General features: G+C 39.4%; 1 protein-coding gene across 1 annotated transcript in view; it reads left to right on the top strand.

Annotated features, from left to right (window-relative positions):
- Positions 1 to 13,711: 13,711 nt before the first annotated feature.
- Positions 13,712 to 27,445, top strand: part of ARFGEF1 (ADP-ribosylation factor guanine nucleotide-exchange factor 1 (brefeldin A-inhibited)) — a gene marked incomplete at its 5' end in the record, with an annotated part of 65,733 nt that continues 51,999 nt past the window's right edge. Inside the window, 4 exons of the mRNA XM_010154357.1 lie at positions 13,712 to 13,738; positions 14,015 to 14,045; positions 18,358 to 18,514; positions 19,582 to 19,728. Coding sequence (XP_010152659.1) covers positions 13,712 to 13,738; positions 14,015 to 14,045; positions 18,358 to 18,514; positions 19,582 to 19,728 — 362 coding nt within the window. The remainder of the gene's footprint in view (positions 13,739 to 14,014; positions 14,046 to 18,357; positions 18,515 to 19,581; positions 19,729 to 27,445) is intronic.

Genomic DNA, 27,445 nt, shown 5'->3' with positions numbered 1-27,445 from the left:
TGTTTTTGTTAAGCCGTTTGTTTATCGCATTGTTCGACTCTTCAGCAAGTGAATGCTGAAGAGATGCTCTGGTGTAACAGAGTCTCTTGGAAAAGCATGGAGTCAAGTCATAGTCTAGATTGAATGAGACTATGGAGGTTATCGGTTGGAAGCATGGTTTTAGGTCAGGCTGAGAGCTCTGCCAGGCAGTAGTGTGAGTAATTCCAGCGGAGCAGACTCTACCACTTCTCTGAGCAGCCTGTTCACTGTTTAGATATTACCAAAGGTAGTAAATAGGCAGCAGCACATCAGACTGCGCAGGAATTTCTTTTACAGGCATGGATGTGGTGGAAGAATCCAGCAATGTTAGTTGCAGAGGGGTGGGATAATTTCTAACTATCGGGTCTTTGCCCTTTTGAGTGGGGCTGCTCATGTTCGCCTCCTTTGAACTTAAAGGTGAGACTTGAAGATGATCCTCAGAAAAAAGCTCATTATGTCCTATCAGATGAGTTACAAACTGCAGGATTTTCTCCTGGATATATTTAATTTCAGATACACTTCTTCAGACAGATGGAAACGATATGATTGGAAATGCTTTCCCTATTTAAAATGTAACTTTGTCTGCAAAATTTGTTTCTGTCATCTTTGTATTTTAGCAGAAACTCACACTTTTCCAAGCAGAGTATGAGGGATGTGCTTGAGTTTCTGATCTTAAAAATGAGAGAAACTAATGGAGCAATTAAAAGCCGAGCTTGACGTTGAGGCATAATGTGTGTTACCACAAACTTCCTTTTTTGGTAAGAAATGATGCCACACGTCTTTCATACCTGATAGTTTCCACCAGAAATATCATACATGATCATTTCTTTTATCTGTTTGCATTCACGATTTGCAGTTTTAACTTCAAAATATAAAAGAAGAATCTATATGGTGTTTGAGTATATAGGAGTAGTTTTCATTAAAATGTTTATCAGGATGTCTGAAATAGTGGTAGAGACTGGAAATGCGTGTTGGTACCCTGAAGTTTTGGTCATGACCTATCTTATGATTGAAACAATTACTTAAATGTTGTGTTCTGCTGAGTTACAACTAATCTGTAACTTGAAGTTTTAGGAAGTGAAAATCACATTATATATGGAGATGGAATGTGCATGCTTCTATATAAAAATTCTTAAAATTGTGTAATCTGTAGTCTTAAATTTCTGCTTTCTACTATGACTCTGGAAATAACTATATTATAGTCAGTGTTCACAGGGAAAAACATAAAGGCCTAGATCCAAGTTAATTTCATCAAGGTTGCATCAGAAGAACCGAGGCTACTTTTGACTTGTCTAAACTTCAGAGGGCAACGTATCAAGCTGCTGTGACAAATTAAGAGTTATTGATGATTCATCATTTCTCAAACAAGGCAAATGTGTTTCACAATCTTAAACAACAGAGCTACTGGTTGCCTTGTGCCTTTGAGGAAGCATAAACCCACCATGCTCAGAGGGTGTCTGCAGTCCTGCTCCTACATGCAGTATAAGCTACAGTTCTGCTAACTGAGGCAAATATTCACTCAAATTAACTAGTGAATATTTGAGAAAATTGATAGAAAGGAGGACTGGATCTCTTAAGTCTGTCCTCCATACATTCAGTTGAGAATTTCTGCCTGTTCTAATTTTTCACTGTTTTCTCTTTGACATATATGCTGAGAAATATATGGGTCCTGTCAGTTGATCAGGTGAACGGGGTGGGGGGAGGGAAGGGGAAGTCTGTTTATCTTGCACAAACTATTCCAGAGAAACCAGAGAAGTTAACGTATTATGTCAAACTATTAATTTCTATCATCCTTCAAGCCTTACCTTCCCCTCCTCCCTTAAATCTGAAACTTAATTCAAGGAGTAGATTCTTGAGTGTGCCTAGCAGAGTAGCAACTACTTGGAGGATCTTCACACACACAGAGTGCTCTGTAATGTTGGGATGCAGTGGCAGAGGGAATGTAAATATAAAGTATTATGATGATTATAATCACTATTTAATGGCATTTCTAATTGGTAATTAGTTTCGTTTACCTTGTTATGGGTTACTTAGATGGCAGTTCTGATTCTTGGCAAGAATATTTGAAAAATAATTATCGAGGCAGAAAAGCTGCTTTTTCTTTTGTTTCCAAAGACTTGCAATGCTTTTCTTAGTCCAGCATGTTGGCATGTTCCTGAGAGACAGCTGGTAACAACCTTTCTGCATACTGATCTGTATAATGTATACCAATGCACTCAGTTGGTAAAATTGCTTTTTGTGTAAATTACAGTTATTGTGATTGAATAATTGTAGCATATCCTTTGATCAGACTCTTCCAGGGGGGTCTGTCTTAATTTGATTGGTTCTCTGCAGTGTTTTGTCTTTTCATGTTCTTCAGTAAAGAAATTAATGACTTCTCTCAACACACATTTTCATGTTTCCATGTTGAATTTAATTTTCTGTTCTTTCTGCGATTCCAGTCTATTATAATTAACACCCCATATTTCACCAGCAGTAGCAGTAATCCTAGCTAAAGCATTTGTTTTCTTCTCCATCCTGACCTTAGCCAGACGAAGGAACTGATCCATATTTTTAAAAAATGTTTTAAACTTTAAGTTAAATTTTTTTACTTTTGCTTTCTTAATCCAATGTTACTTTTCAACTGGTGAAGTCTCTCTGCAGTTCTATAGCAGGCGTGCACAGACAGTTGTACTGGCATAATATAGGTGATTCAGTGAGGAGGAAAGGGATGTTAAGTGTCCAAAAGAAACCGATATACGGGGATAGTGGGAGGAGGTATCAAAAAGGCTGGAACGAGGTATTCGAAAAGTATGCCCTGCTTGATTAAAATAGATGTACATGGCTATCCTCCTCTTACAGCTGTGTTTATAGATGCAACTGAAAAGTATTTCCATTCTTTAATTTTGATCTGTGTATACAACATTTCTTTAAGGAGTGAAGACAAAAGTTTGGATGCTGCTGGGAGTTTGCTGTAGATTTAATAAAGGGTGGAGACCCATATAGTATTGCAGGGAAGCAGAATGATTTACTGCGGCAGCAAAGGAGCTTTTAAGCCACATTAGAATGTAAATGTTACTAATAATACTACAGTCATTATCCTTAGCAATGTGTGATCTATATGTGGCAACCCTCCTCTTCATTCCAAGTAGTCATTGAAGTAGCTGAACAGTAATCTTGATTTGGTTTAGCAAGTAGAAAGATTATTACAGAAAATCTAGTAGTAAAATTCAATTGGATTGAATGATTCTAAACTAATTTTAAGCAGAATGAGGCCAGTAGAGGAGTATATTCTTTTGAATAAATTTGCTAGTGATTCTGTCTTTGAAAATGTTATACCTAATCAGCTCAAGGAGCAGGTTGGCTGAGTGGAGAGAGGTTGTGCATTCAAGCTTCTGAATTTACACCTGAGTTGCATGTTCCCAAACAATATTGTATTGTAAGCAGGGCTGGGGAGAAGATATAGCTCTCGATGAGTGACTGTCTAGAAAGAAAATTAAGAATAAGTGAGAAGATTGCTTCGCAGATAAAAAGTCCAATAAGGACTATCAGACATACAGTTACTGTCTTTTAAATTGCAGATACAAAATATAGAGAAGTAATTGCGGCATAGGCCCATCTGGCAACTAAGCACCACGCAGCCAGTCGCTCACTCCACCTCCCTCCCCTTGCCCCGATGGTAGGCTAGGGAGGAGAAAATATAAGACAGAGGAATCACTCACCCACTATGGTCATGGGCAAACCAGACTCAACTTGGGGAAAAATATCAATTGAATTAGTTACCAATCAAATCAGCGTTAGGATAATGAGAGACAAAACTAGATCTTAAAACACCGTCCCACCACCCCTCCCTTTTTCCCAGCCTCAACTTCACTCCTCATTTCTCTACCTCCTCCCCACCAGAGGCACAGGAGGATGGGGAATGGGGGTTGTGGTCAGTCCATCACATGTTGACTCTGCCGCTCCTTCCTCCTCAGGGGGAGGACTCCTCACACTCTGCCTTTGCTCCAGTTTGGGGTCCCTCCCACCGGAGACAGTCCTCCACGAACTTCTCTGACGTGAGTCCTTCCCAGGGGCTGCAGTTCTTCACAAACTGCTCTAGCATGGGTCCTTTCCATGGAGTGCAGTCCTTCAGGAGCATCCTGCTCCAGTGTGGGCTTCCCATGGGGTCACAGCCTCCTTGAGGCATATTCCTGCTCTGGTGTGGGGCCCTCGCTGGACTGCCGTGTGGTCTGTGCTCCCCCATGACCCTCCATGGCTGCAGGGGCACAGCCTGCTCTCTCACCATGGGCTGAGGGGAACCTCTGCTCCGGGCACCTCCTCCCCACCTACTCTCACTGACCTGGGTGTCTGCCTGGTTGTTTCTTTCATATCCCACTCCAGTTCCCGCAGCAGATACTGTTTTCCCCTCTTAAATGTTATCACAGAGGCACTGGTTGGCTCAGCCTTGGCCAGAGGTGGCTCTGACTTGCAGCCAGGGAAACTTCTAGCAGCTTCTCACAGGAGCTACACCCTGTAGACCCTTCCCAGGTAGCAAAACCCTGTTTCATAAACCCAGCACATACTTTCCTAGGATTTGCTGCAAACCTTTAACACAGCAGAAGATAAGGCATATGAAGTAACAACATACAGTGTTCCTTTCTTGTATTAGCACTCTCTGCAGAGCATTGGTGTCGTCTGAAGTTGAAGCACCTTGCCTGTAAAAAGTTTTGTTGCTTTTGGTTTTTTACTTTTTGTGTATGTACAAATAAATATTTCTCTACCTGTTTCAGAGTTACTACTCTGTTTTTCTAAGCTAATGAGATATGACTTAGTATTTCAGTTGATTAGAGGGTTTCAGGCATTTGTAGAGTACAACAAGGAGGAACGACATAGAATTTCATCAAGAGGGGTCAGACTCAAAAATAACTACTGTTTGTTTGGAATGCTGCTGCTTAAAAAATGTGATTAGTCTGTGCTTCCTTAGTTATTCCTCCAATATCTGTAAATACGCAGCAGCATAATACATTGGAATGGAAAGCAAGTGGAAATGTTCAAATATACCCTTCAGGTGGTTTTGTTTGTCTGCACAAGAATTATTTGCTATTATGTAAATGCTATGTGAGGACCACAGCAGTGCCTTTCTGAAATCTGGATGGAGCTTTGCTCTTTTCTGCCCATGTGCTATAGCTCTGTGAGCTATAGTCTCCCAGATGGAGAAAACTAAGTAAAAGGAAAGGTTAATTGACCCCAGCAAATAACAGCAGTCGTAAGAACAGATGTGTAAATAAAATATAACTTGAGGGTGTGTGCTAAAGTCGGGGCTAAGGAACTTTGAGAGGAAACACTGTGGAGAATGTACATAGGTGAAATTCCATCTTCGATACTGTGTGTGCTTGTGCCTGTGTCTGTATTCTTCTTCCAGTACTGTTTCTCTTTAGGTTAGCCTCCTGGATTACAACAAAGAATAAACCCTGTACCCCTAAAAGCCCGGTGCTGCTTTCAGCCTCTTCTTGGACTCCCACAAATAGGATTTTTTGTCCATTTTACAGTCGCTGTGTTCAGGAGGATTTGAGGGAAGGGAGAGTAGCTCTCTGTGCATCTAGAAGGTGTGATAGAGAAATCTGATTTTAGGGTTAACAGGGAGACACAGTGCTGTGAGACGCATCTGGGGAATTCCATTTAAAGAACAATTTCAGCTTTCACAGTGAATGTTTTTTCCTGTAAACTGTCTAAAATACCAATCATTTCAGTACCTTCCTATAATGAATTTGCATACACCCTTACCAGTTTTAGGCAGGCCAACCTGATTTGATAATCTAGGGGAATAACAGTACTGAACTGTTTAATTACTCTATGGTAATTTGAGATCCCAGTGAGACGTTTTATAAAGCTTGCTTTTTTTCGTCTGCTTGGTATTTACATACTCTGATACAGATTGATGTTGAAGATAGATATATTAAAAGTTACTGGAAGTTAATTACACTGCTACACTTAAAAACAAAATGTGAGAGGAAAATACCATAATCTCAAGTTTTCTAGTTACTCTCCTCCATACATATTCAGCACAAGAAAACAGTGAAAGTGAAGTAGTTCACAGTTCAGAAGCAGTGAGTTAGGCAGAGTCTCTGTCAGACCAAGAAGAGTGGTCAGAAGGAAGCCTGGAGAAAATTTCTGTGCAGTGGTGAGACCCTACCTAGAGTACTGCGTCCAGCCCTCAGTATAGGGCTCCAAGGATATAGACCAGTTGGAGCAAGTCCAGGGGAGGGACACCAAGATGATTAGAGGGCTGGAGCACCTCTGCTATGGGGACAGGCTGAGAGAGTTGGGCTTGTTCAGCCTGGAGAAGAGAAGGCTCCGGGGAGACCTTATGGCAGCCTTCCAGTACCTGAAGGGGCTACAAGGAAGCTGGGGGGGACTTTTTACAAGGGCCTGTAGTGACAGGACAAGGGGTAATGGGTTTAAATTGAAAGTGGGCAGGTTTAGATTAGATATAAGGAAGAAGTTCTTCCCGGAGAGGGTGGTGAGGCACTGGAACAGGTTGCCCAGAGAAGCTGTGGATGCCCCATCCCTGGAAGTGTTCAAGGCCAGGCTGGATGAGGCTTTGAGCAACCTGGTCTAGTGGAAGGTGTCCCTGCCCGTGGCAGGGGGGTTGGAACTAGATGGGCTTTAAGGGCCCTTCCAACCCAAACCATTCCTGGGATTCTATGACACTGTCCTTTAGCAAATCCTCAGCATTGTGGAAGGGCTGTAATGGGTTTAGATATTGGGAGCAGTGTTTAGGTAAAAGCAAGTGCCAAATTTGCAACATGTATTTTTCCATAAACTTGCTGGTTTTTCTTAGACACACTGATTATGCAGAAGTTGCCTACAGAGGCCATCTCTGGATCATCACTGAATGCAAGGGACCTTGAGCTGAAAATGGCAGTGTGTTTCTCCAGTTCTATCATTTGGACACCTTAGATCTAATTTTTGGGTTGGGTTTTTTTTTTTGAAGTCTGTTACTGCCTTTGGGTGTTAATGCTTCCTTAGTTTAGCTGAAAAGGTAAGAGACTTTTTTTTTTTGACACTGCTTGAAGCTGAGAGATAACAGACATCAAGAAAAGAAACAAGTTTCGGGTTTTTAATTAGAAATATATTCTAATAATACCTTTGGGGTGGAAATGTATTTGGCATGATCTGCTTGGAAATACATTTCTTTGAGGGAGAGACTAGGGTTTGGGACATACTTTATTCCCATCATGTTCATATGGCTTTACTACTGTGAATTCGAACTTGATAGAATTTTTTAATTAAGCTATCACCATATATGTAATAATGTTATCACACAGTTTGGAGTGTCATTTATTAAAGTAGTTTTCAAATAAATACTGAATTTCTAGTTTTGCATTATTTACAGTCCAGCTAACTTTATCTTACAGTTTAAACTGACAAGTGCCTTTAGACGCTGGGTCACTGAGGATGTCTGTATACGCTGACATGGAGAAGGACAGTTTTAGTATTGTTAATGGTGAAAAATCTGGGGGTTTTAGTCCGTTTGTTGCCACAGTGTTTTATATGATACTGAGAGAGTGACTAGAATACTTGGATGGAGGGAAGCAAGCCAAGTCAATTCAAGCAAAACCTTTAACGCTCTAATAGGATTTCACCTTTTTTTTCCTAAATAGATAGCGATATAATTTAAATTCCTCTTCAGTGCATGTTCCTTGGATCTCATCCACCTGCTTTGACTCAAAATAATTTAATTCAAATTGCTTCCTTCTCACAGTAGTCTTCTGTGGTATAAGTAATGTGAGCTCCAAACATTGACTTGTGTCCTTGGAGTATTGCATCCTATTCTGCTTTGACTGGTTCTGCCTTCTGATTACCCTGGATCATTGCAGTTCTTTAAAAGGTTTCTGCTTCCTATCTTGAATTCATTATCTGATACTTTTTTTTTTCTCAGTTGTAATATGGTTGGGATTTTTAGTCATCTGCATATGTTTTTGACATTAAGAAGAGTTAAAAAACCCAGGTTTTTTTTTTCAATACTAAGTGGAAGAGTAGCTTCTTTTGTCTCTCCCCCAGTGAGCAGAGGGACTGGTGTGTACATTTTTTATGTACTTTTTATGAGTTGGCTTCTCCCCCACCACCCCCCCCTAGTGAAAATGCAGGATGTTTTCTGTTCCAATAGACTTACTTTCAGTTAGGTAAATAAACCTGAGTTGGGATGTTTATGCTGAATATTAGTCTTCAGATGTGCAAATCCTTATAGACTTAAGACATAAGCATGTGCTTCTTGTTTGGAATACAGTATTGTGGAAGTATAATACACTCTTGTTTTATAATACAATTCTGATGCAAGGATGGAAGAATACAGTGTGAGGTACGTATTAAATGCTTTTACGTATGTTTTTTCCTAGCATAATGCTGTGTAATGAACATATATTGTTCCATTTTAAAGTGGTTTGCCCTTTTCCTAATAGCAGGTTCCATAAAGCCTTTTCCCCTGTAATCTAATATGTGACTTGATATTGAGCTACCATAGTAAAATTTAGCTCTGTGTAGCATTCCTGAAGGTAACCATTTAGTTGTACCCTGCTTAATAGGAAGGTTATCCATTACTTCTGCCAAAGTATAACCATAGAATATTTATACTGGACATGATATTACAGCCTATTTAGGTAAGCAGAAGGAAATATTACCTGAAAATAACCTAGAGGAGAGGGTCTTATTTCAGATATAGGGGGTGTTGGCAGAGGAGCCAAGGGAATAATCCAGTCATAAACAAATTTAAAGTGGGAATTAGAGATACCCTTCAGTGTATTGAAGGTTTAAATCATCCTTTGAACTGGATTAGTGTGGCAAAGAGTGAATTAGTTCTAAGTTGGAGTTTGATAAGCGTAATAGACCAGTTAAGACAGTATTGCCCACAGCACCTGCTTGACCTACTTGGCCCGTTTTGACCTTGCTGCTTAGGTGTTTCCTGTTTTCATTAGGGAGACAGTTAATTTTATAGTCACAAATGGGATTAGCTGGTGATAAGGTACTACAGGGAGAAAAAGAAAACTAGAAAGGGGTTTGTTTTTTTTTTCATACTAGAAGGAAACTGTGAATAGCCTGAAGAGGACAAGGGAAAATGTTCAAATGACATGCTGAAATAGTGAATTAAAGTAAGAGAGGTGAGAATGGAATTATGGATACCTGTTGCAGTGCTTTACCTCCAGCCAGCAGCGAAGCTTGATGCAGCTGCTTCCAGGCTGGTAGCGGGGAGAGAATTGGAAGGGTAAAAGCGCTCAAACTTTGAGTTGAGATAAAGACAGGTTAATAAGACCAAAAAACCAAGATGGGGAGGGGGATGACAACAAAGAACCCAAGAAACACAAGTGATGCAAAAAAAGAAGCAATAACTCCCCAACAGGCAACCTATGCCCAACTATTCCCCAAACAACAGAAAGCAAACTCCCCCCTGCCAAGTTTTTATTGCTGAGCATGATGTCCTGTGGTGTGGAATATCCCTTGGGTCAGTTGGGGTCAGCTGTCCCAGCTGTGTCCCCTCCCAACTTCCTGTGTACCCTCAGCCTACTCACTGGTGAGGGGTTGACTCTATGAAGCACTGCTCAGCAGTATCTGAAACATCCCTGTGTTATCAACACTGTTTCCAGCACAAACTCAAACCACAGCAACATACCAGCTACTGTGAAGGAAATGAATTCTGTCCCAGCTGAAACCTATACACCTGTATAACAAAGGTCTCAGACCGTTGCAGAGGTTTCTTTGAAGTGATGATGGTCTGGCCAAGTGTAGATGAAATGGAAAATTATGTTGACACTAATGTACATGATTCATTTTACCTGCTTTGTGAAACAGCTGATGCATACTGTTGTAAAATTGCAAAATAACACATCTCTGACCAGCTCTATCTTCTGTGCCACATATATTTCCATTAATTCTGTGATAGGACTCCATGAAGAAGTGGTCTTCTGGAGCTGTATGGAAGGGGGAGTTCAGGAGGGCTTTATTTTATTTCTGCTGCACTTTATTTAAGAGTACAAAATAAACCCCATTTAGTTCCAATTTAAGACACACCATCCTTGGAGTGCAATAGAATGATCTTGAGCTATTTTCCACAGTAATTCTATGTTTACATCAGACATAACACAGAGGAAAACTCTGGCAGCTTGTAGTCCTTTTCTACAGGCTTCTTACCCTGTTCCAGCATCTTATATCATCCCCTACTCTTTCTTCCCAAAATGAAGGGTGGTGCTGAGATCATAATAAGCTTTTCCAGCTCTTGCATCTTCTCCTTTGTGGTTTTGGTTGTGTGTTTTGGAGAGCAAAACAAAGAAGCAGCCTGTGTTTTGAAGCCTGGCTTCATCTCCGTTTTCTAGTTTAGTTTTGCAGGGATTACTTGTTCTCATTTAACGGAATGTATCAATTGGTGTTTTGGTTCATCTGTCTTCAACAGATCATTTATCTAGCGTGAGAATTGTTAGTTACCTTTATTATAATCTGTTGTTCTGCTGGTAATGCTGCTTGAATTTTTGTATGCTTCCCGCTGGATGCGGTTGCTACATGACCATGAAATTGTACTGTGATTAACTTGTGTTTTGGCGTGGAGAGCAGAGGGAGCAATCAGACAGTGAAGGAAATTAGGTTTTCTCTGTTCTCAAGGGTCAAAGAAAAGTTGAAGTTTGCGCTCTACTTCATTCATAGTAATAGTATCATATCGTGTGCTTGTCTGCTTTTTAAAATATTTCTTTTAAATTATTTTAGACGTCGGCTACTGTGAGAACCTTTCATTTTATTTAGCAAAGGTTATAAATTCTCTACTTTCACATTAATAGGCTGATGCAGTACTGGTCAAAAGTGTAGTAACATTTTATTAGATTGACACTTGTATAAGCTCTTTCCTTGTAATTGTAGTAGACTTCCTTCAATTACAGAAATGTCCATTTTCTGATGGAACCAATTGTGAAGACAATCTCTTGTAGTATTTTCAGAAAGGTTAGTGACACTTTAAGAGTATCAGCAGTGCAGTGAGGGATCTAAGCAGCTCTAGTTACTTTGATAAACTTTGCAAATATGTTCTAGTTTAGAAAGCAGAGAATAAACCCAGAAATAATCGGATGCAGCATCAAGATGAGAGCTAGCTGGGTTTGGCACATTCTTTTAGCTCAGGAAACGAGTTAGTGCAAAGCGGAACTGCTGTTTCTGATCTTTCTTTTCCTGAATGTTACTGGTTTATGTTTGTTTGCAGGGACTGTCTCCATTCATGCAGTCCTTTCAGCTCAAGAAATTCACGTAAGCATACAGTTTAGACACTGTTTTGGAACCTGTACAGTTGACGGGGGTGTCCAAACACTCACCTACTGTCACATCTGCTTTAAGTAGTGCTGGAAGAATATTTTCATTTAGGACGTGTGCTGTCTTTTACTGGAAAAACACTGTTCTTCATGGAGAAAGGTAGAGGGTGGGGAGCCGAAAATGGGCTTACTTGTAATTCCTTAAGCGATTTTCCCACTAATTCAATACTCACAACAGTTTCTGTTCTGAACTGTGAACAAGTACCACTATAATTTGCGCCTTCCCTAGGGGGGAGGAGTTAGCCTCAGGGGGTTGGTGTTCCAGTGGCCTGGTGCAGGCTGGGAAGGGCAACCGGAATTGGGCATGATGTGGAGCTTCTCATTCTGCTCTCTTATTTATAGCGATAGTCTGAAATAATTCTTTTTTCAGATTTGTTGTTTGGGTTTTTTTTCCCCCTAGCCAAAGTATAAAATAACTTGTTAGATGTACAGATCTTTGGGTTGTCAGTAGAATAGTTGACTCGTGTGCCTAAGTGATCTTAAGTAAAACTGTTAAACTATTGTGTTTGCTTCAGGTTATTACAATCTAATAAAATTGTAAACTGAAATTTGTGTTACAACCAGTTGACATTGATTGCTTTATCTTCAATTGAAATACCATCTTTCTTCATGTTAAATACCATAAAATGGGTTGTAATCTTGAATTATAATTTAAATATAAGACAGTAGAAATGTTGGTTAGCATGACCTAAGCTCAGATTGTGTAACAAAGTGGTTTCTAAATTTGTACATTAATCATTTTAAACAAGAACTTAAAAAGAGGATTTAAAGGAGTCACTCAAACTAACTCCAGTTCAGTAAAATATGATCTCTACTTTTGTGTTGGGTGTCTGCCCCCACCTATTTAATGACACTTACACCCTGTGCCATTTTACAGGCAAAACTTGTTAGTATTTCATTGCAGTTACTAATGGGATTACTGTCTGAGCAGAGCATTAGGACTCTTTTAGTTTCTGTAGTGTGCTACAGAAACTAATATTTTATTCTGCGCTCAAAATAACGGGGTTGAGAATCTGATCAGTTTTGTTGATTTAGTTGAAAACTTTGGACTTGGAAGCCATTCTGCAGGTTGGTAATGTTTGTTGGACAGACTCGAGAGCGTCTCGGGCAGTAGAGTTCCTGAGTGTGAATGCTAAGGTGGGAGGTAAGATAATGAAAGTTATGAAGATGCTGGAACGGAGGAAGAGAGTTTTTTCTCCTTCCTGTTGGTCAGGAATTTGTCTTCAAGCGAGTAAATGGATCAAGCGTCAGAACCTGGTAGGAAGGCATACTTTACTGAAACATTGCTGACTATAAGACTTATTGCTGATTTTGTTACTATTGTTACTTATTGAGGAATATCTGTATTTGGAATTATGTTCACCTTTTGTTTAGTCCTGGGTAACACAGGTTTGAACCACTTCTGGACTAACTGTTTCTTGGATGAACCGCTGACCTGCTGACCTCTGGGTTTTACTGGGGGTAAACAGGAGCATCAGTCATTGTCAGAAATAAGATTTAGATTTCAGGTAGACATGCACTCCCTGTGTTCACAATGCTGAGCAAGTCCATTAGTGAACATACTTGATACTCGTGATTTGTGATAAAATACCAAACTTAGGAACCTGTGTTAGGTAAGTGAATCAGTATGACTGTGTGAAATGGTAAATGAGGGCTAGGACACAGTGTTCTTTTCCTCCATGGGAGTTTAGTTTAAAGTATTAATTTTTTTTTTTTTTTAAATTTGTCAGAGTCAATCTATGCCACAAGTTAGTTTAAAGCTTATACACAAAAATCAAAGTGAAGTGTTGGCTTTAGATGATTGTGGTTTTGAATGTTGGAGCAGGACTGGACGTTAAATGGATTTCCTGAGATGATTTCTTAAAGCATACATATATCTATATATATAAAAAAAATATTACGTTCCCACTTGATCCTGTATATTTTCTTTCAAGTATGCATTCCTACAATATTGGGAATTCTCGTCTTTATGGAATTTATGTGGTTTAAGTGTGCTAAATAACTGGAGAATACAGACAAAGGTACTCTTGAAATTGAAGATGTTTCCTAAAATTCATTTTAGTAAATTAAAATTACTTTTAAAATGTATTGTAAAAAATCACATAGAATCTCTTTTCAACAGCATTAAACTATTAGTCCTTCTGTTTTAATATCTTTTAAAATAGTATGAAATAAAGGTGCTTTTCTTCCTCCCTTCTAGTGTGGGGTCTAACACTGTTTAAAACAAACGGTATTTGTTAGTCATCAAGGTTTCGTGTAAGAATCAGCAATGGTTGGTTTCTTTACCGTTTTTCTGTATAATCCACATTTAACAAGCAATATATCCTTTATTGATAAATTAATAATTTTAATAATACTTGCATTTTCCTTGTTATATCTACATACATAAGCTGTGAAAAGAGCTTGCAAGTGTCTTGGCAGGAGCATTCTAAGGTTATGATGTTCAACTGGGATGACTGGGTGCAAATTTAAGTATTAAATTGTGAATATAGATTTGTAAATTAATTTTGATGCAGGTGAAGAGTAGAAGCTGTTACAAAACTGTTTATAAACATGTATTTTCTGCTTTAAACTTACCCTGGTTTTAAATGCTTGCCTAAATAGTTTTTCTTTCCAGTCACTTTCAGTTATTTAATTTTATATTTGTGGTTATGATTCCGTGTCCATAACTGTTCCTTTGTTTCATTTTACAGAGGAAATAAAGGCTGAAACAGAAAAGCAAAGGTATGTTCATCATACTGAGCAATTGTTTTACCTTCTTAAAATGTGTTCTGCACTGGGAGTACAGGCTCTCTCTGACAAGAATTTTCAATGTGTTTTGTGAGGTTGGTGGCATCTAGAAAGGTGCTACAAGTGCTGCTTTTGTGAGGGGCTGTTAGGGTGCGAGGCACAGGGCCTGGATGTAGTGGCAGAAGATAGCTTAGAGGGAACAGGCTGGTATTGTCTGGCCAGGAAGGGTAGGAATGGGAATCCAAGTTAGGAAAGGTCTTTGTAGGTGGCACAGAAAGAAAGTATTGGTGGAGGGGCCTGAGCTTAAAACGAACTTGACATAGAAGCCAGGCTGGGGGTGGGAACAGCCTGGAATTCAAGTAAATGATTTGATCTGTGATTGAGCAGGGGGAGGAGGTTGGGGTGAGGAAGTGGGAATGGGTAGGAAAAGCTAATGTAATTTGAAAAGATAATATCTGGAAAGGACCTTGTTTGGGAAGAGGTGTAGATTTTGGGACTCAGTTCCTCTATGAGTGAAGGTAGAGGACAGAACTAACATTCAGCACCCTTCAGCTGTCAACAAGTAAATTTGTAAGTATTGGTAAACTGTGGAATTCACTATTAGTATTTAATTGCATGTTCCAGAGGATGATTTTCATCATTCATTGCGCTTTACTGACCATGAGTCAGGGCTCATGTGGTGAAGACTGTTTATACCCCTTTTTGAATTGCATCAGTGGGGGAAACTGATGATGGAAGTGTTCTAATGGCATAAGCAGATGAGTGCTGCCTGGGGACCTGCGTTCTGCCCTTTAGCTGAATTTCTGGTTTAGGAAAATCATTTAAACCAGAGCTGTCAAAATTGGCTGCTAATAGTTTCTGGTTTGTCTCCTGGGTATTTGCAAATTTTGGTTTGGAAAACGTAAGCACTTCTATCTGGAAAGGAAGCCAGTGGGAACTTTGTTTCAAAAGATGTAAAGAACAATTTAATATCGAATAAACTGAACGATTAAGTCTCACAGCTTGTCAGATTGGGCATGTGAAAATCAGTGGGTGCATCTGACTGAGTCACTGTGCTTCAGTTTCCACCAGCAAAATAAAGTTAATATGCCATCGACTTACGGTAAGGTTGTAAAATAAATTTTGTGTTTGTGTAGTGTTCAGGCAAAGTTGCACCAAGCACCACAAGACAGTCTCAGACAGAAAGTAATAATGTGTTTTTACAATAGGTTTTAGTTAGAGTAGAATAAAAAAACCCACAAGTCCACATTTTGAAGAATGATAAGAAAAAAATGCAGAATGTTAAATATTTAGTGAGTGGTGTTAGTTCTGCGCACCAAATAAGGACAAGTAGTATCTGATCCTGTACTTGAATAACGTGCTAAAACTAACGATAGATGAATTATAATGAGGTATGCAAGGATGGTTCAGCCGCTTTTGTACTTTTGGGTGCTTAAATTATGTCCTCCTAAAATTTGAAGTTGTGATTTTGCGGGTATAATGTTCTATGGCTTAGTCTATATACATTTTCTAAAAAGATTTTGATTTCTTCCATGCTGTCTTTATTCTGATAGTAGCCTTTTGCTGCTTTGAAGGTATTGCTAGATCTGGTAACTGTGAATGGGTTTGCCCTATTTTGACTAAAGAGTCACATTTTTTAGATGCAGTAGAAAATACTGTTGTTTTTCTAGGCCTTTGAATTGAGGAACTTAGTTTATCGAATTTGTTTCAGTGTCTTATTTCTGTGATTGAGATTTAAATATCCCAACAAGGGACTTGTAGTGATAATACTTTTCCAGTCCCTGTTGGAGGAAACTGATTTATCCTGGAGTGTATTTGAAAAGTAGATCATTTCCACCTCCCAGAAATTTTGCATGGAAAACTGCTGTTTTGTTTTGTTGTTTGTTTTTGAAACAGAACGAGTATTTGGTAGAACTAGTATTTGGGATGGAGAGGAATGGAATAGAAAAGGACAGCCTGATTTATGTAACTGTTACACAGCAAATGCTACCAAAATAATTTTAAAAAATCATTTTGATACATATGCTAGCCTGTTTCTAGGGCTGATAATTCAATATCAGCATGCTTCATAATCTCCATGCCTGGTAGATCCCTTGATGGAAGAAAGTTTTGTTAGGGACAGTTTTTGGTTTCACAGTCTGCTGAGGGAAAAAACCAGAAAAAGTAAAAAAAAAACCCAATCCCTCCCAAAAAACCCCAACACCCAAACAGCTGAAGTAATTTCTTGGCTGACCTTATGAAGGAAAGACCTTTTAGATTCTTCTTCTCCCTGCTCTCCCCTTCCCTTCCATCATCAGCAAGGTGATGAGCTTATTATCTTTCCAGAGATAAATGGAACATCATCTTCCTTATTATTTTGGGCATTTTTTAATAGCCTTAAATTAAGAGAAGCAGTAGCTTGCTGTGACATGGGTTCTTCATTTCTGGAATCTCATCATGGCCTGCTCCTTATTTCTGGGGTGCTCTTTTAACTTAATTTTAATGGTATCAGTAAACATAATCACTAGATGATGAACAGTCTGTCATAAGACATGAGCAAGACATAACACCCTTCTGTTCCTCAGAGAAAAGCTTTTATAGTAATTTCAGAGAGGTTTAAGAACGTAGAAGAATCATGTACTTCCTCTGCAATCTGATTTGGGTTTTGTCCAAGAGAGCTCTGTTCCCAGCAAAGCAATATTGGACAATAAATAACGTTACACATCGAATAGAAAAACCTCTGCTCTTATTCAGGAAAACAAAAAGTATGTAGGGATAAATTCTTAAACCTTCAAAAGAGAAGTTATTTAGTAGAAAGTAGAATCTTTAATTATTCACTGTCAAGACTTAGAATTTAAGTGCCCTTTTTAAGCAGCCTAAGCAAGGAGGGCTGGTTGAATCTAGTAATAAACTTCATCTCAAGGATAATGCAGCTTGCTCCTTGAAAAGCTGAAGTATTTTGATAATTTGTCATATGGAGAGAACCTTAAACTAACCAGTGATGCATGGGACTGCATTTATTCTTTGGGTTTGTAATAGGGTCTTAGCAGTTTATTCTTCTATTTCAGCAACACGAAAACCAAAAAAAGTGTATTTTCTGCCCCCTGCATTCCTTGAAGCATCTGCTTTTGTTTGCAACAAATGCTTAGGGCCTGGGTTTGAACATAGTTGTTCTGTAAAGATGTATTTGAATTACTGCAAGAATTCTGTAATCTTTCGCTACAGAATGCGAAGTTATGCTTTTTTTTCTTTATACCAGTTATCAAGTTTGTGTAAAACAGCGTTGTTTAGCCTTTATATTAAGATACATATATGTACACAAAAAAGGTCAGGAATGCTTTATATGAAGGTGATGAGCTGTTCTGTGAGATGAAAAATCCGAACATCTTGCTTTGAGTCAAACTGCACTGATGCAGGCCAATTGGTGAAAAATTACCCGTTCATAATTGTCCCTTTTAGCTCAGGATCAGTAAGCATGCCTTTTCTGAAGGTGCTGTAAGCAGTAAGACTTCAACAGTTAATAACTCTTTCAAACTTTGTACAGTTTGTCATTTCAGATCTGTTGCCCAAGCGAGATAAATTGGTAACCCCTGTACTCTTAAATTCTGTGGTGTCATCTGAAGCACAGATAGAGCAAAGTTTTGATGTTGGGTGTTTTGTCTATTTGGTTTGGGATGTTTTTGTTCTTCATGGCTGTGTCTAGGATTGAAGTTCAGATATGATTTAATCTCCAAACCAGATGTACTTTAGGGAAAGGACTGAACCAAACTTGTATCATAATGCAGTAGTTGAGCAGTTCTAAACTTTTAGGATCATTTAAAAAAACCCCAACTAAACGAAAAAAACTCCACCTCAGCCAAACAAACCCAAATTTTTTTTTTTTCCAAGTTGTATTTTTATCTGTTCCTAGTAGTAAAATTTCTGCCCAGACTTCTCTGGGAGTTATCATTAAATGTGGAAATGATACTGAATGGATTTCCCTTTGTCCCCTCTGTCTTCAGCCAAGCAAAGGGGATGTTTTCCACTTTGCAGAGGAAACAAGTCTTTATGCCTTCAAACCAGCAGGGACCACTGAATGTCTACTTAGTGTGCAAATGGGTCAATTTGCCTGATCCGTAAAGGAGATGGATGAAGTATAAAAGCTGTTAGGAATATTTATACGACCCTATTACCATTGTGTTAACTTCATGGAAGCTACTCTTTCCTAATGTTAATTTTCTTTCCTAATGCTGATTTTGTTGAAATCTTGTTTTGGTCATAAAGATGGTGGTGGGGAGAAACATTTGTGTGATCACTTAAATCTTTCTAATACAGTCATTCTCTTTAGTCCCCCTTATGGAGAATCCAAGCCTGGTTCAAGCACTCTTCCACCTGTGAAATCAAAGACCAGCTTCATTGAAGCGGACAAATACTTCTTACCATTTGAATTGGCGTGCCAGTCGAAGTGCCCCAGGATTGTCAGTACATCTCTAGATTGTTTACAGGTCTGTATGAAGATGAGCTTGAACTGTCAGCTACAGAATTCTGTTGGGTTGAAGAGCAAGTACAGTTGTATGTTACAAATAATGTCCTTGGTTTTCTATTGTTTTACTTGATTGCACACACAACCAAATAGAATATATTTCTGACAAAAGGGGAATGCATGCCTTATTTATTATGTAATGCATATATGTGTTTGTATGTACGTGTTACCCCAGGTGGCTGCGTGTTAGGATCAGTTTTAGTGTGTTAGTGTACAACTCCCTGTTTTCATGTTTTTGTTGAACCAACGCAGCAAGTATATCATTACCAAATTCCTTTTATGCTGTTTATAATTGCTGTAAAATATTTTCAACGTGAGCTGTCAGGTCTCTCAAAACTCAGAGGCTCCTGTAATGTTTTCAGAACCAAGTCTACAGCATAGACTTCAGCCGTTCTCTTCTGCTGAGTAGCCCGATAACACTGAACTCAGTTAGTACGTTCACGTTCAGAGGCACATGCATGCCTGGCATGCTGTCGCACTATGATGCCTTGCTATTCTGTGTCTTTTTAAGTAGGTGGGCCATGAAGATTTACAAATACTCTCATTCCTGAAGCGTTTGGAAGAGGATTTTAATTTTGTAATAAATTCCCTTTCAAAGTGTGGAAGACCTAGAGGAATAAAGGGATAATAGAGCACTTAAAAGCAGAAGACTAGCTAGTAGCTTAAATAGAAAACATTTGTAACTTGTGTATCTGGTATTAAAAATACTTGCGTGCTGACTACATATGAAGACTGTGATGCGAGTTAATTTTCAAAATCCTGCTTGTTTAAAAATGTTCCTAACTGATCAAGAAAAGCTTTAATGTTAAGCTTGCAGACAAAGTTTGTATTGCAGTTGGTGTGTGAAAACGGAATATAGCTGGAGGGCTTTTAAAAATAAGAAATCCTTGATGTTTTATGAGACGTGGGGTAAAATGTACTGGTTTAATTATTCTTTGCAAGTTAGAGCTATCAGTTGAATTTATTTATTATAATGAAAAGCGGACTTATTTCTTAAGCTCTTACTTACGTTTTTTCTCTCCTTTCCAGAAACTTATAGCATATGGGCACTTGACAGGGAATGCTCCAGACAGTACAGCTCCAGGCAAAAAATTAATTGATAGAATTATTGAGACAATATGTGGCTGTTTTCAAGGCCCTCAGACAGACGAAGGGGTTCAGCTACAAATAATAAAGGTAATACGATTCATACTTGCAGTATTTATAGTGGTGACAGCAGGAAGACATCCATGGCCTCAGGAGTCCAGAAGCAGAAGTATTACATTTGTAAATGTGATGGTAGTTTTAAAATATTTGGTTGATTCTGTTTGAGATGAAAACTCCTGGTCTTGTGCTCCTTTCCTTACTCTCTGCCATTGCATTTTGGGTGAACTCATGGTTGTGACCTGAAGTCTTGTGTACAGACCACTGGGTGAAATTTCATTCGCAGCACATCAGTGGAGCTCTCTAATTGTGAGGAATTACTATCAAATAATCCTGCACTCTCGGTGGGGAAGATGGTAATTAAGCAGCAGATTTTTCAATCCATTTTGGAATTACTGTATGAAATGCGATTAGACCTGGCAGTCCGTCGTTACCATGGCAGCTTTCTGCTGCTGTTATAGACTTTTGCTTGAAAGTGGTGTAGGATTTCTTTCCGTAGCTAATGTAAACATTGCATGTGGAGTTTGTACAAGTAAGTGTTTCTGGGGAACCTTAGCAGTTTTCTGATTGTACCTGTTAATTATGGGTATGTATTACGGGAAATTATTATCCCAACTAATAGAAGTTATCCTCCTTGTGGAAATACCATACCCTCCTCCTGTAACAGTAGTCTTTGAAATGGTTGTGATGATGAGCGGTAGTGAAGAATACAATTAAAGTTAGTTATGAGGAATGTTTGTTACATCATATTCTTGTGTGTCTGTCATGAGATGTTGATATTTTTTGCAGATTGTATTTACTCATTGTACTGCAAAGAAGGTAGTTTGTTCTCATATTCCTTTTTATAGCTCATATCTTCCTTTTTCTTGACGCTAATTCTCCAGCAGGTAGTTGTTACAAATGTTGGTTTATGTTGCTGTTGACTAGATTTGTTGTGTTGTTTTGAGCACTTTAGATGTTTTTCATCTTACAAAAGGAAGTTTTTGTTGATGTAAACTTTCAGGGACTGAAACCGTTCTATCTCCCTCTCACTGTAATAACTTTTCTCGGAATGTTTTCTTATTCCAGTCCTCCCTGCCTGAAAGGGGTTATCAGTGAGCTGTTATTCCTTCTGTCCAAGAAAATAGCATGTTTTCTTATTCCAGTCCTCCCTGCCTGAAAGGGGTTATCAGTGAGCTGTTATTCCTTCTGTAATAATTAATTCTAATTCCTTCTGAAAATAGCTTAGAAAGTAAATTCTTCAATAATTGTGAAAGGCATTCAGTGTGTAAATTCATTTAGTGCCTTCATTTTGGACTATTTAACGAATTGCCATGTTAGAATGCCTAGGAAGGTGGAGAGTACTGATTTGACTTTGAGTCCACGTTTGTCCAGTACACTGGACACTGTAAAAGTCATAAAAATTAGAAATAGCAAAGACTAGAACTTTTTACTTCCTTTGGGGGAATAATGAAATTGCTAAATCAGTCGTACTTTTTTAGGCCTCATAACTCAGATCTGGGCTGAGTGTAGACCCTGCTTCTCCAGTCTGATTTGAAGGATGGATCATGTGTCTTTTCAGACACTTCTGTGGTCCTGGTGATGAGTATGTTCTTGGAAGAAATTTAATTCTATCAGGGAGATGGAAGGCAGGGGACCCGGGTCTCCTGCTTTCTGTGCTGGCACTGCCAGGCTGTTACAACATGAGCAGTGCTCCTGGAGGGCAGCTGCTTCAGCAGCACTGCGGTAAAATCTGAGGACCGTGATCACTCAGACACCTCCCACCCTGGAGGGTTACTGGTTCTGCATGTTGAAAGGATGGCTCTCTACATAGCTGCTGCCCTCAGTCTAGGATTTGTTAGATGGAGCTGGGTAAGAATCTGTGCATGGTGCTGTTTGCTAGTTACGAGATGGCTTTCCAGTGGTGGAGTCATCTTAAGCAGGTCCCTAATAACCAGAGATGCTTAGATGCTCTGAAAATACCTTTCTGAGAAGGGATCTTCTGATATCTTGCTGAGACTGAGGAGTGTAGTTCGTCTGGTTTTAGGTGTCTCGCTTATAGAGGTATGTCTGGCAGTAGTTCTGATAACTGATGGCCAGTTTACCTTTTCTGCTCCTGTTTCTGCTTGCAGTCTTATCTCTCTAATGCCCCTCTCATGCTCCATCTGCAGACTCTGTGATGAACCAGACTGAGAAATTGGCATTTTCCTTCCTTTCTCTTGTAGTTTGGTTTGAATTGGTATCATTTTGGTGTGAAGACAGCGAATTCTTGTTCACTTCTTGTGGTGCAGATTGCTGGGGCAGAGAAAGGCACCAGCTGTGGAACCCACAACATTGGAAGGATATAAACTGGTTGGAGCGAGTCCAAAGGAGGGCCATGAAGATGCTCAGAGGGCTGGAGCACCTCTGCTATGATGAAAGGCTGCAAGAATTGGGCTTGTTCAGCCTGGAGAAGAGGACGCTCTGGGGAGACCTTATTGTAGCTTTCCAGTACCGGAAGGGGCTACAAGGAAGCTGGGGGGACTTTTTACAAGGGCCTGTAGTGATAGGACAAGGGGTAACAGGTTTAAATTGATAGTGGGGAGGGTTAGATTAGATATCAGGAAGAAGTTCTTCCCAGAGAGGGTGGTGAGGCACTGGAACAGGTTGCCCAGAGAAGCTGTGGATGCCCCATCCCTGGAAGTGTTCAAGGCCAGGCTGGATGAGGCTTTGAGCAACCTGGTCTAGTGGAAGGTGTCCCTGCCCAGGGCAGGGGGGTTAGAACTGGATGGTCTTTAAGGTCTCTTCCAACCCAAACCATTGTGAATCTATGAACCATTTCCCACAGCATTCTCCTGGAGAAACTGGCTGCTCATGGCTTGGACGGGTGCACTCTTCACTGGGTTAAAAACTGGCTGGATGGCCAAGCCCAGAGAGTTGTGGTGAATGGAGATAAATCCAGTTGGTGACTGGTCACAAATGGTGTTCCCCAGGGCTCAGCACTGGGACCAGCTCTCTTTATCATCAGTGACCTGGATGAGGGGATGGAGTGCTTACTCAGTAAGTTTGCAGACTACACCGAGTTGGGTGGGAGTGTTGGTCTGCTTGAGGGTAAGAAGGGCCTGCAGAGGGATCAGGACAAGCTGGATCAATGGGCTGAGGTCAATTGCATGAGGTTCAACAAGGCCAAGTGCTGGGTCCTGCACTTGGGTCACAGCAACCCCATTTAGATTGGATATTAGGAAAATTCCTTCACTGAAAGGGCTGTCAGGCATTGGAGCAGGCTGCCCAGGGAAGTGGTGAAATTGCCATCCCTGGAGGTATTTGATGCCGGGTAGATGTGGTATAGAAACATTCAGTTTAGTGGTGGTATTAGCAGGGTTAAGCAAGCGGTTGGACAATGATCTTAAAGGTCTTTTCCAACCTAAATGATTCTGTGATTCTAAGTAATTAGGCTGGTGTTTCCATGTTTATTCAAATTATGATTGAAACAGCCGCCCTTGATTGAAACTTTCTGCCTTCAGGCTTGCTCTGCTGGGCCTACTATGGCTTTTGTGGGGTGTGTGTGCAGAATTCCTATTGAGAACTGCAGAGGTTTTCATTGAAGTTCTGTTTACTGTGTCTGCCCTTCTAGATACTTCTACAGCTTAAAATGCTCGCGTTTGACAAAGAAAAATTTCTGTGCTTGCTTGATAGCTGTAGTTGAAAAACTGAATGGTAGTTGAGTGACCACTTTGTGAGTCTAACGTGCAATAAACTGTTCATAAGGTCAGCTCCTCTATGTGTCCTTTTACAGCTAGTCATGCTGTCAGTATGATCATTGTTCATGGAGGAAGGAGAGTTGAATCAAACATTGCTTGCAGAAGTTGCCTTTTGAAACGAACTAAAAATAAAGGACAACTCACTGTTGCCTTACAGAATGGGAAAACTGTAAAAGCTGACTAATTCTGAGGAATAAGGAGAATGATGATGGGGTTGAAAGCATTTTAACAAAACTCGTGTGAAAACAGATTCCAAATTGAGAAGACCCCTAGAAAAATAATTCTTCAGTTCCATAGCCTGTTGTGTTTCAGTAGTGTGGAATGCTAAATAACTTAATCACCTGCAGTGTCATGCAGCAGTGTTGTTATTTTTTCCTATGAAAAGCTCACAGAAAGCTTAATTTCACCTGCTGAGATTAAAAGGAGCTGTGGATTATGGAATGATTTGGGAATTGAAATAATGATGCAGGAGGTTTTATTTCTGAATCTTTGTATTTTGAAGCTTTCATCTTAAATTTAGTGGCTATGACTGGTTACTTAACTCGAAAATGCTGTCCTGTGGCATTTGCAACTTTGTGTTTTGGAGAAGGATTACGTTTTCACCATTGGACGTGAAATGCTTTTGTTTTGTAAAATATGTATGTTTAATTCCATATTAGATTCTAGTGCATTTTGAACTCCTAACTTTCCAGTGACAAAACTAAATGAAACTTTATATTCTTATATAATTTATGTGCTTTATATTGTTTCCCGTAGGAGAAACTGGAACATAGCTCTTTACTTCTGCAGTCTCCACAGTCATGATCCTTCAGTGTGTTTCAGTGCTGGTAACTAACCACATGCCTATGAACATGGATTATTTTTTCTTAAAATTGATGTTAAGTTGAAAAAATACTAGTTTTAATTAAATACTCTGTTAATTAATGATCCACTATTATGGAAATTTCGTGTGGGATCTATGATTTGACATGATTTAAATCACTGTCATGACTGTGAAAGCACACTGGAAGCAAGCACTGTATTTTTTCTATTTTTCATCCCCTTACAGTGTATTTCCATAGGTTTTTAAAGTTGGTAAACTGAGTTAGGTAAACATAGGTCTTTTAAAGCTTTGGTAAATGTATAACATAAATGACCAAACACTTTGGAAATAGTAAAAAGATGGATATGATCTTGTCACTTGCTCACAAAGCAAATGCCTCTTGGAGGACTACATTACTGCATTCTGTCCTATTTGGTTTTTTTTAGTGTCACTCATCTGGAAAACATGATTTATCTGTGAAGGTTATTTGATGCATTTGTTGCTTTGTGGTTTAAGGACTTGAGTCTCCAGCTTTTTTTTCTGAAAGTCAGTCCATAGTAATACATTATTTCATGAGACGTTGTTGTTTGGACTACAAATTGACTTTTTAAGAGCATTTATTATTTAAAATAACCCTATAGCCCTTCTCAAAGACAACAGAATTGCGTGGTTCTGGAGAGAGGGGGTAGAGCCACTGTCTCAAGTGCTCAAGAGTTACCAGGCAACTGAATTACAGGTATTTTACCGAAAGTGAGCCTGTGCTGATCAGATGATGGTTGTACTGTGTTATAAATCTTCCAAAAATTAAGATGGTCGGAGTTGGCTGAAAGGAAGAAAAAAATGACCTGAGTTGAAAACTGGGCTTCCCAGCAGTCTGTGTGTAGGTGCATCTGCCTCTTGTGTGTTCTTACATTGCTTCTGCTGTTTGTAGTTAGTGTCTTGTACCATAACCATTATGTTCTCGCAGAATATTCAGTGTGAGAGGAGCGAAAAGTTCACAGGCACAGATAGATGCTGGATGCTTTTAGTAGAGAATTCATCATTTAGTTTACTTCTTAAAATACATCACTTTTGCTTCACAAGTGACAATACTTCCTGTGCTGTTCTAATACACTCATTTTACATAATAGGAAATACCCTAAATATGCAAACATGCTTCAGGCTAAAGGAGGAAAAATGTGTCAGCCAAAGATACGATAATGTTTAACTCAAGAAATGATCCTGATGATTTTTCTCCTTTTCCAAACCCATCTGACGGTTGTTTATAAAAATGAATAAGCTTTATCTGTAGCAAGTAGGCAGAGGTACAGAACAATAGGGTCTTTCTCAAATACAGAACAGTAGGTGTGAACAACTGTAAGGAAAGCTTATGGAAACAGTAGTCAGGATGATAGCCAGTAGCTTCAGGATAACTGGAGCCCGATGGCAGTTGGTATTTTTGCAGGCTTGGTGTCAAAGAAAGCTTTTGTGGAAGGACCTGAAGTATAATAAGATAGTGCTGACAATTTTTTACAACGGATTTCTTCCATGCCTGAAGAACAGCAAAGGGGAGGAGTACAGTAAAGTAGGCTTTTTTTTTTAATCATCTCTCCTGAGCTCACGCTGAAGATACTTGGAAGAAAACAGATGAGGTAAGTGCGACCAGAAGGAGTGGGAATTCAGCTGCAAACAGCTTTAAGCAGCAAATCTTTACCATGATAGAAAAGAGCAACCTTGTGCTGCAACTCCATAGTCAGCAGAGCCACTGCAGTAGCTTTGCTGTTCTGATCTCTGCTGAGAGGCGTTTTGCTGTCCAGGCTTTGCTCCCAGACATTGTCCTACCCCATCCCTTGTCCTGGTATGCATTTAATAGTCTGAATCAACTAAAATTACTTTCAGAACAACAAAACCCCTGAAACTAAACACCAGAAAATCACATGTTTTGGGCTTTTTTTTTGGTTCTGTTTTGGTTTTAATTGTATTAATGTGTTGCCATTAAAATAGCACAGATGGCTTCATGCCCCAGACCTGTTGCAAAGTGAGCAGTAAGAGTGTGTGACTGGGAGGAAGGTGGAGCTATTGTTGTTCCACTTCTCAAGGACATTCATTGTAGTTTAAGATTTTGTGTAATCCTGTTTAACTGGGGCCTGGTGCCTAGTCTTTTACTCGTGTCTCCCCTCTCTTCCTCCTTGCATTGGACCTAGTAGCTATTTGGCCACAGAGTAAGGGAGTAATCTGACAAAAGCTGATGAAGTGAGAAAGGGAAGGATTAGTTTTCTAACATCTGATTTGACAAGGGTTTCAGAGGACTCAGTTCCTGATCGTAACCTGTGGTTTCTCAGGGTTAACTGTCACACCCGTTGTGGTAATGATGAATTCTGGTGATACAAGATGAGGTGACGTTATTTAGGGCATGCAGTCAAACTGAGCCCGAATGAAAGCTACCCACAAGGGAAGGATGTTGTCGAAAGGAATTGTAAAATACTTCATGTCTCATGTTCTCCTGTTTCTGATGGATTGTGATAGTAGAGGAAGAGAAGTGGCATTGAGGCATGAAGTAAGCATGACTAATGGCCTGAGGATGGCTTTAAATTGGAAGAAATATGAAAGATACTAGTAAAAGATGCAAGTTAAAAATGCATTTTACAAACATGGAGAAGGAAAGAAACCCCAAGAAGTGACTGTCAGGACCTCTGTGGCCAAGTTGGACTCTTAATATTTAGATATCTGCAAGGAGATGCCCTGTTGCAAAGACTAATTTCTCAGTCTGCATAAAAGATGCAATTATTCAGTGAATTTGGTTTAATATGTTAAGGAGGTATGTGTCTGTGTATGTAAACATTTGTTCGCCTCCACACCCCCTTATCAGGTGGTGTGAAAAGAACTGAGCTCTAGTAGTCATAACAAGCATACTGAAGAAACTTACGAAATTCCGGCTGTTAAGCCAATTAAAACTAAAGAACACATAATCCATGTGTAGCCTTGTCACCTTTTTCTACTAGCAGGCGCATTGTCTTCTGTTTTTATAAGGGGAGGGGGGAATATGTAAGATTTTACTAAACTGAGATGGAAGTTAGAATTGGACTTTAAAATATCAAATTCTTAGTCACCCAAGTTTAACAAGGAGGCAGAAAGTGACACGAACGAGTAACTTCACGAATTACATAGAACAGAAAGGGTGGAGACTTGGTCCCCCTGCCCCGTTTCATTAGTGTCTTAAATGCTAACCTTGATCTTCTAGGTGGTTCTT

The sequence above is a fragment of the Eurypyga helias genome, unplaced genomic scaffold (assembly GCF_000690775.1).
Source record: "Eurypyga helias isolate BGI_N326 unplaced genomic scaffold, ASM69077v1 scaffold6386, whole genome shotgun sequence".
NCBI classification, from domain to species: Eukaryota; Metazoa; Chordata; class Aves; order Eurypygiformes; family Eurypygidae; genus Eurypyga; species Eurypyga helias.
Note: the sequence above shows the minus strand (reverse complement) of the source record. Positions and strands in the feature narration are given on the sequence as shown.